Genomic DNA, 12,863 nt, shown 5'->3' with positions numbered 1-12,863 from the left:
CTGCACAGCAAAGGAAATTATCAACAAAATGAAAGGCAATTGACAAAATTGGAGAATATATTGGCAAATCATATATCTAATAAATCATAACACTGTCTAATATTCTAAATATATGTATAGGAAATACTTTAGAAAATTTTTAAAAGGGGACGGGTGCCTTGATGGCTCAGTTGATTAAGCACTCAACTTCGGCTTAGGTCATGATCTTGAGATTTCAAATTCCAGCCCCTAGTTGGGCTCTGCACTGACAGTGCAGATCCTGCTTTGGATTCTCTGTCATCCTCTCTCTCTGCCTGCCCCCACCCCCAAACTCTCACTCTTCTCTCTCTCTCTCTCTCTCTCTCTCAAAATAAATAAACATTAAAAAAACTTAGAAAGAAAATTGTTAAAAAGGGAGAGCTGTAAAGGAAGGTACAGCTTCTATACCTCACGTGAACAGGTAAATTGTTGACATCATTTGACTGTGATTGTGTGTGTGTATGTATGTGTGTGTATAAGAAAGCTCTAAAAAAGAATGCACAGATGCTCCTGGGTGACTCCGTTGATTGGCTCTTGATTTTGGCTTAAGTCATGATTTCACAGTGAAGGGATCAAGCACTCCCCGCCCCCCAATCCGCCCCCCAGGCTCCATGCTGGATGTGGAGCCTGCTTAAGATTCTGTCTCTCCCTTTGCCGCTCTCTCTGGCTCATGCTCTCTCTCTTAAAAAAAAAAAAAATGCACAAAAAACACTATAGATACATATAAAAGGAGTTCTCAAATTCTTTAGTAGGAAAGTAAGAATAAGAAAAGATAAAAAATGGAGAAAACAAACAGAAAACACAAAATGATGTAAAATAAAATGCCAGACTTAAGTCCTATTCTATCAGTAATTACATTAAAATGTATATTAAACTTAAATGGCTTAAATGCACTAATTAAAAGACAGATATTGGCAAAGTTGATTTAAAAATATGATCCAACTGCATGTTGTCTACAAGAAATTTAAAATATAATGATATAGGCAAATTGAAAATAAAAGAATGGAGAAAGATTTATCATACCAAAGGTAACCAAAGTAAAATAGGACTGACTGGCTATCTTAATATCGGATAAATTAATCTTAAGAGCAAAGACAGTTATCATAGTCAAGGACATTATATAATGATAAAAAGTGCAAACCACCAAGAAGACAGTAACCTTAACTGTGAATGCACCAACAACAGAAGTACAAATTTGTGAAACAAAAGTTGATAAAAGTGAAATGAGAAATAGATAAATACATGATTATATTTGGGGACATCAAAATTCCTCTGTCAACAATTAGAGCAACTAGATCTTGGAAAACTCCACAAACCTATCAACTAACAAACTCTAACTGACATTTATAGAACACTCCACACAGCAGTAGCAGGATAGACATACTTTTTGTGTGTCCAATCATATGTAGGTATTTTCCTGTTTCATGGAGCAAACCTCAACAAATTTAAAAGAATTAAAATCATACAGGGTGTGTTCTCTGATTATAGAAAGATAAGAGGAAAATCCTCAAACAGTTGGAAACTAAGCAGCACACTTCTAATAAATCTATAGTTCAAAATACAGTCTCAAGAGAAAAAAAAAGTTAAAAATACAATCTACCAAAATTTGTGGGACACAGCTAAAGCAATGCTGAGAGGGAACTTTTTAGCTCTAAATGCATATTGGGACAAAAGGAAAATCCTCAACTCAATAGTCTAAGATCCCCCCCTCAAGAACCTGGAAAAACAAAAGTAAAATAAACCCAAAGTAAGCAAAAGGAAGGAAGTGATATAGAGAGGAACAGATGTCAGTGAACTAAAAAACCAAAAAAAAAAATTAGTAAAACAAAGATCTGATTCTTTGAAATATCAGTAAAATTGACAAACCTCTGGCAAGACTGACATAGAAGAAAAGAGAGAAGACACAAATTACCAACGTCAGGAACAAAACAAGGGATATCACTACAGACCTTGCAGACATCAAAAGAAGAGAATACTACAAAAATGCTATCTATACACACAAACTTGACAGTTTAGATGAATAAACCATTTTATGCCAAAAAACAAAAAAACAGAACTCATCCATTATGAAATAGATAATTTTGAATAGTCCTCTATGAAGGAAATTGAGTTCATAACTTTAAAACTCAAAAAAAAAAAAAAAAAAGAAAGAAAAAGAAATCTTCAATCCCAGATACTTTCACTGGAGAATTCTTCCAAACATTTAATATTTTATTCTGTTTCTTCTAGAAAATAAAAAGGAACACTTTGCCATTTATTTTGTAAAGTTAATAGTAGCTTGATACCAAAACCAAGAAAATTGCAGATCAGTCAGTATTCCTCATGAAAAGAAGCATAAAAATCTTTAACAAAATGTTAGCAAATAGAATTCAGCAATGTATGAAAATAACTATATTCTATGAGCAAATGGTGCTTATTCCAGGGGTGGAAACTAGAGTAACTTAGCTACAGTAACTAAGATTGAATGGTATTGGTGAGGCATAGATCAATGGGACAGATCAGAAAACCTAAAAATAGGTTCATACAATATGTTCAGCCAAATTTTGACAAATGTATAAGTAATTTGATGGACAAAATATAACCTTTCAATAAACGTTGCTGGAGTAATTGGGTACACACACACACACACACACACACACACACACACACACACACATAACACAAGCCTCAACCTAAGTTTCACACTTCATACAAAAATGAACTCAAAATGGATCAGGGAGTTAAATGTACAACGTAAAACTATAAAACTTCTAGGAAGAAAAAAATTTAAGGAAATTTTGGGGATCTACGAATAGGAAAAACATTCTGAGACCTGACACAAAAAGCATAATCTTTAAAAAGGAAAAAATGATAAAATTAAAAGTTTTTATTTCTCTGTAAAACAGTCTGTTCGATGAATGAAAAGATAAGTTAGAGTCGGAAAGTATTTGGAAATGAATGTTTAAAAACTGATAATAGTTAATTTGGTGGAAATTTAGTAGGTTTTTTTTCTATTTGCTTTTCTTCTTCCCTGAAATTTCTACACTGTTATTATGATTCTAAATGTTATTTGAAGAGTGTTTCTAAAATGTTTACCAAGTAATCCTAAGAAATACTGATTTAAAATAATAAAAATCTTAGTGTGAAGAGTTTCACACTAGATTTCCATTTTCATGTGATTATTAAAGTGAGTATATCATGTGTATGATATGATGAGGGAGCATAAGGCAAGCTGACGCCTGCAAACCACCCCCCATCCCCAGATGGGATATGTGTGATATTCCTCAGGCACTCCCAGCTGCCCAAGAACAAAGGAGAGAGGAAAACAAATGGTTAAACTGATAAAGTCTCCATCAGTTTACAAATATCTCAATAGCCTAGTCTCCAGGTAATCCCTACTATCTTCATGTTAATATTTTGCTAGAGGGAAAAATAGCCTTAGCTTGACAATAACTAGGCCTCTAGTAATCTGTAAATATTCTTTAGCATATGGAAATCCCTTTGAGAAACTTCTTGACTCTACTTCAACTCCACAGTATATAAGCAGTCACTCTTCACAACCCCAGTGTAGCTCTTCCTGCCCACAGGTCATGTGCTTTAATAAAATCACCTTTTTGCACCAAAGATGTGTGTCTTCAAGGATTCTTTCTTGGCATTGGGTCTGAGCCCCACCATTACTCCCAAACCCCATCATGATATGATTTTTTATGGAGTAAAAAGATAAAAACTGTGTGGGTTTGTTCTTTTTACAATCAATACTTGTGGGATTAGTATGATTTACATTTTTCAAATATGTTGGGAAAGTATGTGCCAAATTAGGAAATTCTGATGGGAAAAATCACAAATGGAATAAAAAAAGATAGACCTTGGGGATCAGATACATATAGAATAAATAAAAATATGGGAATAGGATAAAAAAACAAATTTAAGTAAACCTGAATATATTTAGAATATCAAAATAATTGGTATTATTTTTTGTATAATTATAAAGGAATAGAATATAATTTTGGAATTTATTTTTTAAACTACTCTTCCTGTTAGAACACAAAGTACTCTTTTCCATGTGAGTCATATAAAAGTCCTTACTCTTCTTTTGAAATGCTTCATTATGGTTTATACCAGAGTTAGCAACATTTTCATCCCAGGTTTACAGTAGCAAGCTGTGGAGTATTGATATTTCAGTATTGTACCATCTGTTTTCTTGATTGTTGAATTTTTTTTTGCCTAAGCATATGTTGTTCTTTGCCAAACTTTTACTGTAATACTTTAATTCCCTTTATTAGACTGAAAATATTAGTGCTCATTGTCTTTCATAGTTAATTTATTGATTTCATAATTTTACATTGTGTTAGTTTGGATAAATTGCTTAGTAAATTCCTTTAGACTAATTTGTGTGTGTGTGTGTGTGTATCAAATAAGGTGTATAGAAATCCTTTGTGAACTCTAAAACACTATATCACCTTAAGTATGACTGTAAAACTCTTGGCAGGTAACATTGTTTGGATGCTTGAAATGTTTGAGCCTTTGTTTTAAGTGCTCTACAAATATTCCTTCACAAGAACCCAATGAGGTAGTACCATCCTTATCTTTATTTTAAAGATGATGAACAGGTGAGACAGGTTACTTACCCCAGTAAGAGGTAGAAATGGAATTTAAACCCAGTTTTTCCTCTAGAGCCATCAGTCCTCTAGTGAAGGAGATGCATTACACTCCCTTAGAAACAGGATATGTCCATTTGTCCTCAGATATCAAATGGCTTATGGCATTTGTACAAGTTTGCAGTGATATCTTCATTGGCATTTTATAAGAGAATTGTTTTAGAACATCAGAAAGCTTATTGTCTAGAGGCTCTTTGTTCTCTGGCAAGGACACTAACCCTGCCCACTTTATCGCTTTAAAGAGAAAGAATTATTCATGCTTTGGCAGGAAGCGGAACTCTGCTGTAAACTATAGTGTGAGCTTAATGGTTCTCTGCTGGTGACAACTATAGCATCTGACCAGGACCACTTTTAAGCCTAGTCATCTAAATTCCCTTGTTACTTATGAACTCCACCTCCATGGCAGAGTTCAATTACAAATTTTATTTGTAATAAAATTCAGTTAACAAGAGAGAAAACACATTTACTAACATGTGTATCTCTCATTTATACATGGGAGATAGCCAGGGAAAAATGAGTAACTCCCTGAGATAGCTTAGACTTCATGCTTCAGTACCATCTTAATAGAGAAAGGTGGGGGGGGAGGTGTAGACCACTTGAGAGAGAGTAAATGATTTTTAGGAAAGATAAATGGGTCCTTAAAAGAATAGGTGGGAGTTAATGACAAAGTTTTGGGTGTGGTACCCTCTCCTACTCTTTTCTCCTAATCTACTCTCTTGTGGTAAGAGTTTGTCTCCTTTGTTGATGAAACTCCTGGGGAGTGAATTTATAGCAATTGAATGCCTTTTAAAGGATCTGTCCTTAATTAGATATTTGGGCAAAGCCTCTCCCTGCATTTGATTACTGCTCAAAATAATCAGTATACCACAGGGGCAAATTTGGCGAGATATGTCTTGAACTCTTACAGTGATATTTTGGGATGGCATATTTTGCTACCCTGAAGACACATACATGCACACACACGCACACTCATACATATGCCATGAGCCCAAATGCAATGAATAAAGAAACAAAGATTAGAGGAAATCACATCTATTCTAGTAACCGACAAAGGATAACATTTAAATAGAAGACTGCTTCATGGACGTGCTTTTAATCATAGTGAAGATTGTTTTTCAGGTATAATGAAGATGGGACTGAGACCAAGTCAAAGGTAGAAACTAGCTCAGCTTGGCTTTATGCCATTCTTCATACATATAAGAAAACTATGTGAAGTAGAGGAGACTCTCAGTGGCAGATAGGATCCACTGTTACAAGTCACAGAATAAATTTCATGTAGAGGCTTGTTAAAAGACAAAATTCAACTGAGTGTATTTGAAGATCTAATCGGCTTTCCTAAGTGATTCATGAATCAGGCAGCATCCCATTTAGCAAGTATGGAGGAGTTCCAAAGGGGAGTTGAACAAAATGGAAGGTTTTTATAGGAAGGAATGTGGGGCAAAGAAGTTATTAGCAAAGAGAAAGCATTGTTCCAGGTAAGATCACCATTCCATAGGTAGAAGAGCAGGCAGCGGGTCTTATTAGGTAGATTTACCTCATCTTCCTTTGGGATATGGAGAGGGCCCATGTGACAGATTACCTCATTGGTGCTGACCAGAAAATTCCTGATTGGTTAAGTCTACATTTCTGGGGGAGGCCAAAACTATAATTAGATTAGGTATTAAGCCCTAGTTTGGTAACTTGGCTTGGCACAAGTGACTCTATCTTGAGCCTGTGGTTTTCTCTTTAACAGGCAGGGTTACAATGAATAGTATATTGATAATGAGGTAGGACTCCTTTGTGATAGGGCAGTCAGGAGCTTCAGAAAGGAGATGAGTCTCAGCCACATAACTTAACTGGAGTAGTTGACAAGCTAATAATTAACTCAGTAGGAGAAAGATGGCCTTTGACAGAATAGCTTTAACAAATTAAGAATATATACATGAAAATGATGAGAAAAAAATAACCATGGAGGTAAGTTCCAGGATATCTACTATACATAAATAGGAATTTTAGTAGAGAAAATAAAACAAAATGAGAAGCAATAATCAAAGATATCTCTCTCTTTCTCTCTCTCTCTCTATATATATATAATATATTATATGTATATATGTATATATAAATACATATATATGTATATAATGTATATGTATATGTATATATATGTATATATATATATATATATATACATATATATGTATGTAATGTCATGAATCTTAGTATGGAGCAAAGTTGGGAAAGAACAACATGTATTTTCTTTAAAAATTGTTGAAGTTCAGCTCTCTAGTCATGGAAGAAGGAAAAAGCAAAAATCTACTTCAGATGAGATGTTTTAATATATCATTAGGCAAGTTGAGGTGTTGGCAAGTGTAGAGCATGTGAAGCAAAGTGAAAAACATTTGCAAAGGCACAGGGGTGAGGCTAGAGCTTGGCATAATCAACTGACAACAAGTAACTTAGTGTTCTTATAGTTTAGAAGACATAGTTGGGCATGTCGTTACAAAAACAGGAGTATTATAACAAAGGGTGTAATGTGTAATACTAGGGAGATGGCTTTATCTTGTAAGGTCTTGGGGAAATATTTAACAATGTAGCATGATCCAATTTTCATACTAGAAAAATCATCATGTATTCTGTAATTTTGGAGTGGAGGCAAATTCAGTATAAAGAAATCAGTGAGGACTAGGCCCTGGTTTATAACAACTGATTTCTTAAATTAGTAGAGGGTATGGATTATAGGGAACAGATTGAAGAGATACTGTTTTGATAGAAATTAGTGAATTTATTAGATGGTAAGGGGAAGGGAGGAGTGTGGGTTTATTATTTAGATGAAAAGGTGAAGAATAATTTCAGTGACTATATATGTAATGCAGTATGAGGTATGGATTGGGGATGTTTTGAAATGGGTGAGATAATTATTTCAGTTTTTGACATATAAGTAGAGAAATAGAATTGGAATTTTATAGATTTGTAATTTAAGAGGTAATTCCTAATAGGGGTTATAGCTATGTGGATAATCAGCATATGTGAGATGGTAAGATGTAGAAAGGAAGGTGATCATTCAAGGAGAATTAGCAGAGAGGTGAAAAACAAAAGCAAGCCTAAATTATACCAATATTTTAATAGTTTGAAGAAGAAAAGAAACCAGCCAAACATACTGAGAAATAAAAATTTAAAAGGTAGAAAAATTAGGAATATGATATTATTGCAGCCAGACAAGAATTGAATTACAAAAATAGGTTGATAATACCAAATTAAGCTTGGAGAACAAATATGACAATGTATAAGTTGCTATTACATAGTGATTTAATAGTCAACTAATAATTGAATGCTAGTTATGGACTAGTAGTTTACTTCGTCTTAGAGATATAGGATAAAGAAAGATTTCTTAAACTTAGTGAGTTATATTGCAAGTGGGGAAGATCAATAATTGTGTGTAGCATAAACTCATCAATAAAAAACAAATCAGGACTTAGGAGAGACTTTATTCAAAAGGATTATTACAAGGGAGGGAAAGGGGCTGGTGCAATAGGGGGAATACTGTAGTTGATCAGTGATCTGCAAACGTCTTTAAGGTTAATCGAAGGTTTTTTCTTTTATTGGGAGGAGTAAATAAGACTGGAAAGAACTGGTGTGGATAAGTAGGATGAAGGAGAGTGGCATGATCTGACTGTAAATCAAAGAATGTTTTACGTTGAGAGTTGCCTATTTCAGGAAGAGCTGTTAAGAGAGGGTTATGTGGTGGCTCAGGCTGAAGGTGGGCAAAGTTCAGAAACCTAGGGGACAGAGAGGATCTTAGCCAAAGATTGGTTAGTGGGGACAAAGTAGTTTAATCATTAAAAGGCAAGTGAGAATTTAGAGAGTCTGTGTCAGGGCCGTGTCATAGGTACGCTAGAGGGGCATCCATGGATGCTATCTAAGTAATAATATGGGGGAAGGGTGCTTTTTTGGAGTAAACCATTTTCTGAAAGGACTGGGTGAGGAAATTCCTTAACCTTTTCTGTTTTCTAGGATCACAGGGCTCAGGTAAAATTCAACATTGTCAAGTGTGACAAATGAGTTGCTGCACAAGATAATATTATAGAAGGATATTGAACTCAGATCAATGTCAATAAAGTCTTTTTGGAGGAAAGAATTGAATCTCCAAAAGACTAAGATAGTGAGACAAGTAATTGAGAAAGGCAGTCAAGAAACTGGAATGGTACCTGTAAAAAGCATTGAGGTTTGATTATTATGTAATTTTCAGGGGTATAAGTGGTTGGATATTGCCATTTTGGAAGGTATCTTATGTATGGCGAAGGGAGGTGAGATTGAGGTGAAGGTATCTTATGTATGGCGAAGGGAGGTGAGATTGAGGTGAGAAGATACTAAATCAAGGATTTTGTGTGCTTTCAGTGATGTGCCAGTGAAATATATGAAGCAAGGATGCCAAATGATCAGATTTGCATTTTAGAAAGTTCACTCTAGCAATAGTGCTTATTGTGGTTCAAAGGGAGTGGGGGAATGGGGATTATTTCAGATGTCAAGACATTTTTAGTAAGTTAAGTGATAAAGACATGAAGTAAAGCAATGGCAGAGATTAGAAGAAAAGAGAGAAGTCAGGTAGATATTGGGATGTTGAATATATGGGATCTAGCAGCATTAGGGTAGTTCCAGGCTTTCTGAGTTAGGTAACTATGGGCACTAGTGCCATTTACTAAAAGCATATAAGAAGGCAGTTCAAAAAGGAAAATTCATGTTTGGGAAAGCTGAATTTAACTGGATATCAGTTTAATCATATTGTTCTATAGCTCTGTAGACAGTTCAGTCCTAGAGCTGGAAATCTGAAAGTCATTAGCACATAGATATATACTGAAGCTATGAATTGGATACAACCATCTAGAGAGTGTGTTCACTCGAGAAAACACAATGAGAGAATCCTTTCAGTGTGAAATTAGACCAATGAATGGATAGGTCTTTAAAAAGTCCAAAGTAAACAGAATTCTAGGAAAACTAAGAAGAGTGTTGTATAGAAGCCAAGGGTAGTGTTTCGAGGAGGAATATCCAATCAATGTAAGAAAAGTATCGGGTGCATTGGTAGAGGTAAAATCCAGTAGATTGAGGTACAAGAAAGGAGAAGGTAGGTACAGCAAATATGGAATTCTGATCCAAGAATTTAGGCTTTTTTAATATATTTTTTAATATTTATTTTTGAGAGACAGAGAGACAGAGTGTGAGTGGGGGAGGGGCAAAAAGAGGGAGAGACACAGAATCGAAGATAGGCTCCAGGCTCGGAACTGTCACCACAGATCCTGACCTGGGGCTCAATCTCATGAACTGTGAGATCATGACCTGAGCCAAAGTTGGACACTTAACCAACTAAACTACCCAGGCACCCCAAGAATTTAGGCTCTTAATGAAACTTAAATACAAAAGATGGAGGGTTGGGATGTGTATGATTATTTATATGGTTGCATTTTAAAGTTTAATTTATTTTAATTAATTTTTAGTTCATTTGAATTAATGAATTTTAAAGATGGGAGAGGCTACATCATATTAATAGGTAAAGGGATTGTGCCAGTAGAAGATAAGTAATAGTGAAACAGAGATAGATGGGACTTAACAGCAATGGAGTGCCTGTCTTGGATAGGAAGGGATATACTTCTTGTTTTAAGACTAAGTAGAAGGCACTTCTATTCAGAATACATAGGGATATAGATAAATGGGAGTATAATTAAATTTAAGGAATGGAGGAGGGTTAGTTGATGGAGTTCAGACCTGATGGCCCTGTTTCATCTGGGAAAGGTATTTAGGGAGTTCTAGGGAAAAGGCTTAAAGAGTATTGAGAAGAGTACAGAATGTTTGCAGTATCTCCTGTTGGGAATGGAAGTGAGCCAGGGCCAAGTAAAGCATTTGATTAGTAGCAATGAATATTTGTAAATATAAATTTGAAGTAGCACTAATCTGCAATGTTTTGTGATTTTTTTTTTTTTCCTGGCAGTACATAGCTGATTGAATGTATAGGCAGAAAAGGGGACATGAAGTGATTAGGTTGATAATTTTCAGGGTAGGTGCCTTAAAAACGATATAAGTTTTAGGTTTTTAGTATATAATCCTTACATTTAAGACATAAGTAAAGTAGCTTTACTTCTAACTAGTCAAATGATCAATAAGGATATAGGGAGTGTATAATCCGAAATCTAAAATTTTAAATGATCAATAAGGATATAGGGAGTGTATAATCCGAAATCTAAAATTTTGCAGGAACAGAGACCTTAAAGATAATTTCTTTAAAGACAGTATAGAATATTTTTCTTCAGGGGATGAGCTATATCCTAATAAAAGTGTCCAATATTCTAGTTAAGCTGCAACTAAATTTTGAAGTACTGTAAATTATTCTGTGAATCCAACATCTGTCAGTTTCCTATGTGAATCCACAGAATAGTTTTAGACTTTCATTGAATACCTATTCTTGCCACCACCTTTTAAAGACCAACTTGATCATAGTAAAAATTTTATACTTATGATATCAGATTGGAAAAAAAAATCTAGAATGGAGACATTTATCATCATGGGTCTTGCATTTTGTATAGAAGATTGAAATTATTTTGTTCTACTAACTCTTGATCTTATGATCTAGTGAAATAGATATGAAAATGTATTTATTTTACTATTATACCTACAGGACACTTGTGAACATTTTAATAGTTTATATTATTAGACTACCAACTTTAAAATATCCCTTGGAAATTCTTACATGAAGTATAAATATTAAATGTATTTTCTTCATACAGGGATCAACCTATGGTGATGAAATTAATAATATCAAATATATTGTTTCAAAAATTAATGAAATTCTGGCTCATAATTCACCAGTTTTGATTGTTCAAAGATGGATACGTGGTTTCTTGGTTAGAAAAAAAATGAGGTATGTTTTCTTTACTATTTGAATATTAAAATAAGATAATAAAATCAGTGATAAGTCAATTTTTTAATAATATATATGTTTGTATTCTCTATCAGAATAGTATTTTATTGACTATTAGAACTTGTTTTAAAGAAAACACCATATACTCTGTAGTAATATTATAATATTTAGCATAATAAAAATTGATAATTTTACTTTTTATTTTAAATTTACCATATAAACAGCTAATCAATAGGGTTTTTATTAATCATTGTTGGAGTAATTCTGCTAGTTTTCTTTTTATTAAACTTAAATATTTCAGTCAAAAACATATTAAATTTCTCTCATATAATGGGATGTAATAGAAATATAAGCCATATACTATATAATGGGATACAATAGAAATATAAATCATGAAACATGAATATTTCATATTTTGAGGGGATGTGAAGATAATTTTTCTGAAACATCTGCTACCACATCAATCTACATACCCTTTAGTTAGCTGTCTTTTCCTCTCTCTTCATTTCCTATATTCCTTTCCAATGGCTGGCATTTGCAAACAGAGGAAAACTTTTCTTGCAAACATCTCTCAGCATTTTAATTGGGGAGATCAGATAGGATACTCTACTGTCAACTTATTTGTATTAGTTATGCCAAACATCAAACATATGAAAAAAATAATAGAACATTCTCATATAATTTACTCTCCAGATGCTAAATGCAGAGTTCAGAAGACAGAAATGAAATTTGGCCCTGAAAAATAGGCAGGATTAAATAGTTGTTGAGTTGGGCAGTGGGCATGGCCTGAGAAAGCAAAATTAGAAAGTTCTACTGAAATGATATTCAACATTCTCTGGTGAGGCTGAGAGAATGTTCTCCTGCATTAGCCTGAATGTGCTAAATCACAGGGCAATAGCGCCTATAAAGAGGTAAGTATGAGGGACAAGTAGCAAATCTGACCATAACTTCCTTCTTCTGAGGAAGAAGTTCCATTTACTCTTCAAACCAAGTCAAACAGAGAGTGGGCTCAAAAGTGGGGGCACATAAAATGATTTGGAATAAAAGATGTGGGAAAGTTTTTAGGCAGTAACTGATAGGTACATATTTTTTCTATCTCATGTTCCATTTAAATTTAGTATGCATTTTACATGAAATAAGTGTCTAATGAAAGGGACCTGTCTTTATGCCCCCAGATTGAGTTTTTCTCTCTTAGATCAAGATTTCCTCTAATACTCATGTAGCATGAGATAAAAACCTTGTGCATGGAAACAATTTCTGAAAATTTAGTATGTGTGAACAGAGTTTGAATGAGCTTTGTGGAAAGAGATTTCAGTAATGGT

General features: G+C 34.0%; 1 protein-coding gene across 5 annotated transcripts in view; it reads left to right on the top strand.

Annotated features, from left to right (window-relative positions):
• Window positions 1–12,863, top strand: part of LRRIQ3 (leucine rich repeats and IQ motif containing 3) — a 257,386-nt gene that overhangs the window by 52,129 nt on the left and 192,394 nt on the right. For all 5 annotated transcript variants that reach the window (XR_015254801.1, XM_086717280.1, XM_086717282.1 and 2 more), the window contains one exon: window positions 11,408–11,541. Coding sequence is in view for 4 of the 5 variants with exons in the window: in XM_086717280.1 (XP_086573406.1) it covers window positions 11,408–11,541 (134 nt within the window). In the remaining variant the exon portion in view is untranslated. The remainder of the gene's footprint in view (window positions 1–11,407; window positions 11,542–12,863) is intronic.

Source organism: Puma concolor, chromosome C1 (genome assembly GCF_028749965.1).
Source record: "Puma concolor isolate L17-30 chromosome C1, mPumCon1.1.hap2, whole genome shotgun sequence".
NCBI lineage: Eukaryota > Metazoa > Chordata > Mammalia > Carnivora > Felidae > Puma > Puma concolor.
The sequence above is the reverse complement of the archived record's forward strand: the minus strand, read 5'-3'. Positions and strand labels throughout refer to the sequence as shown.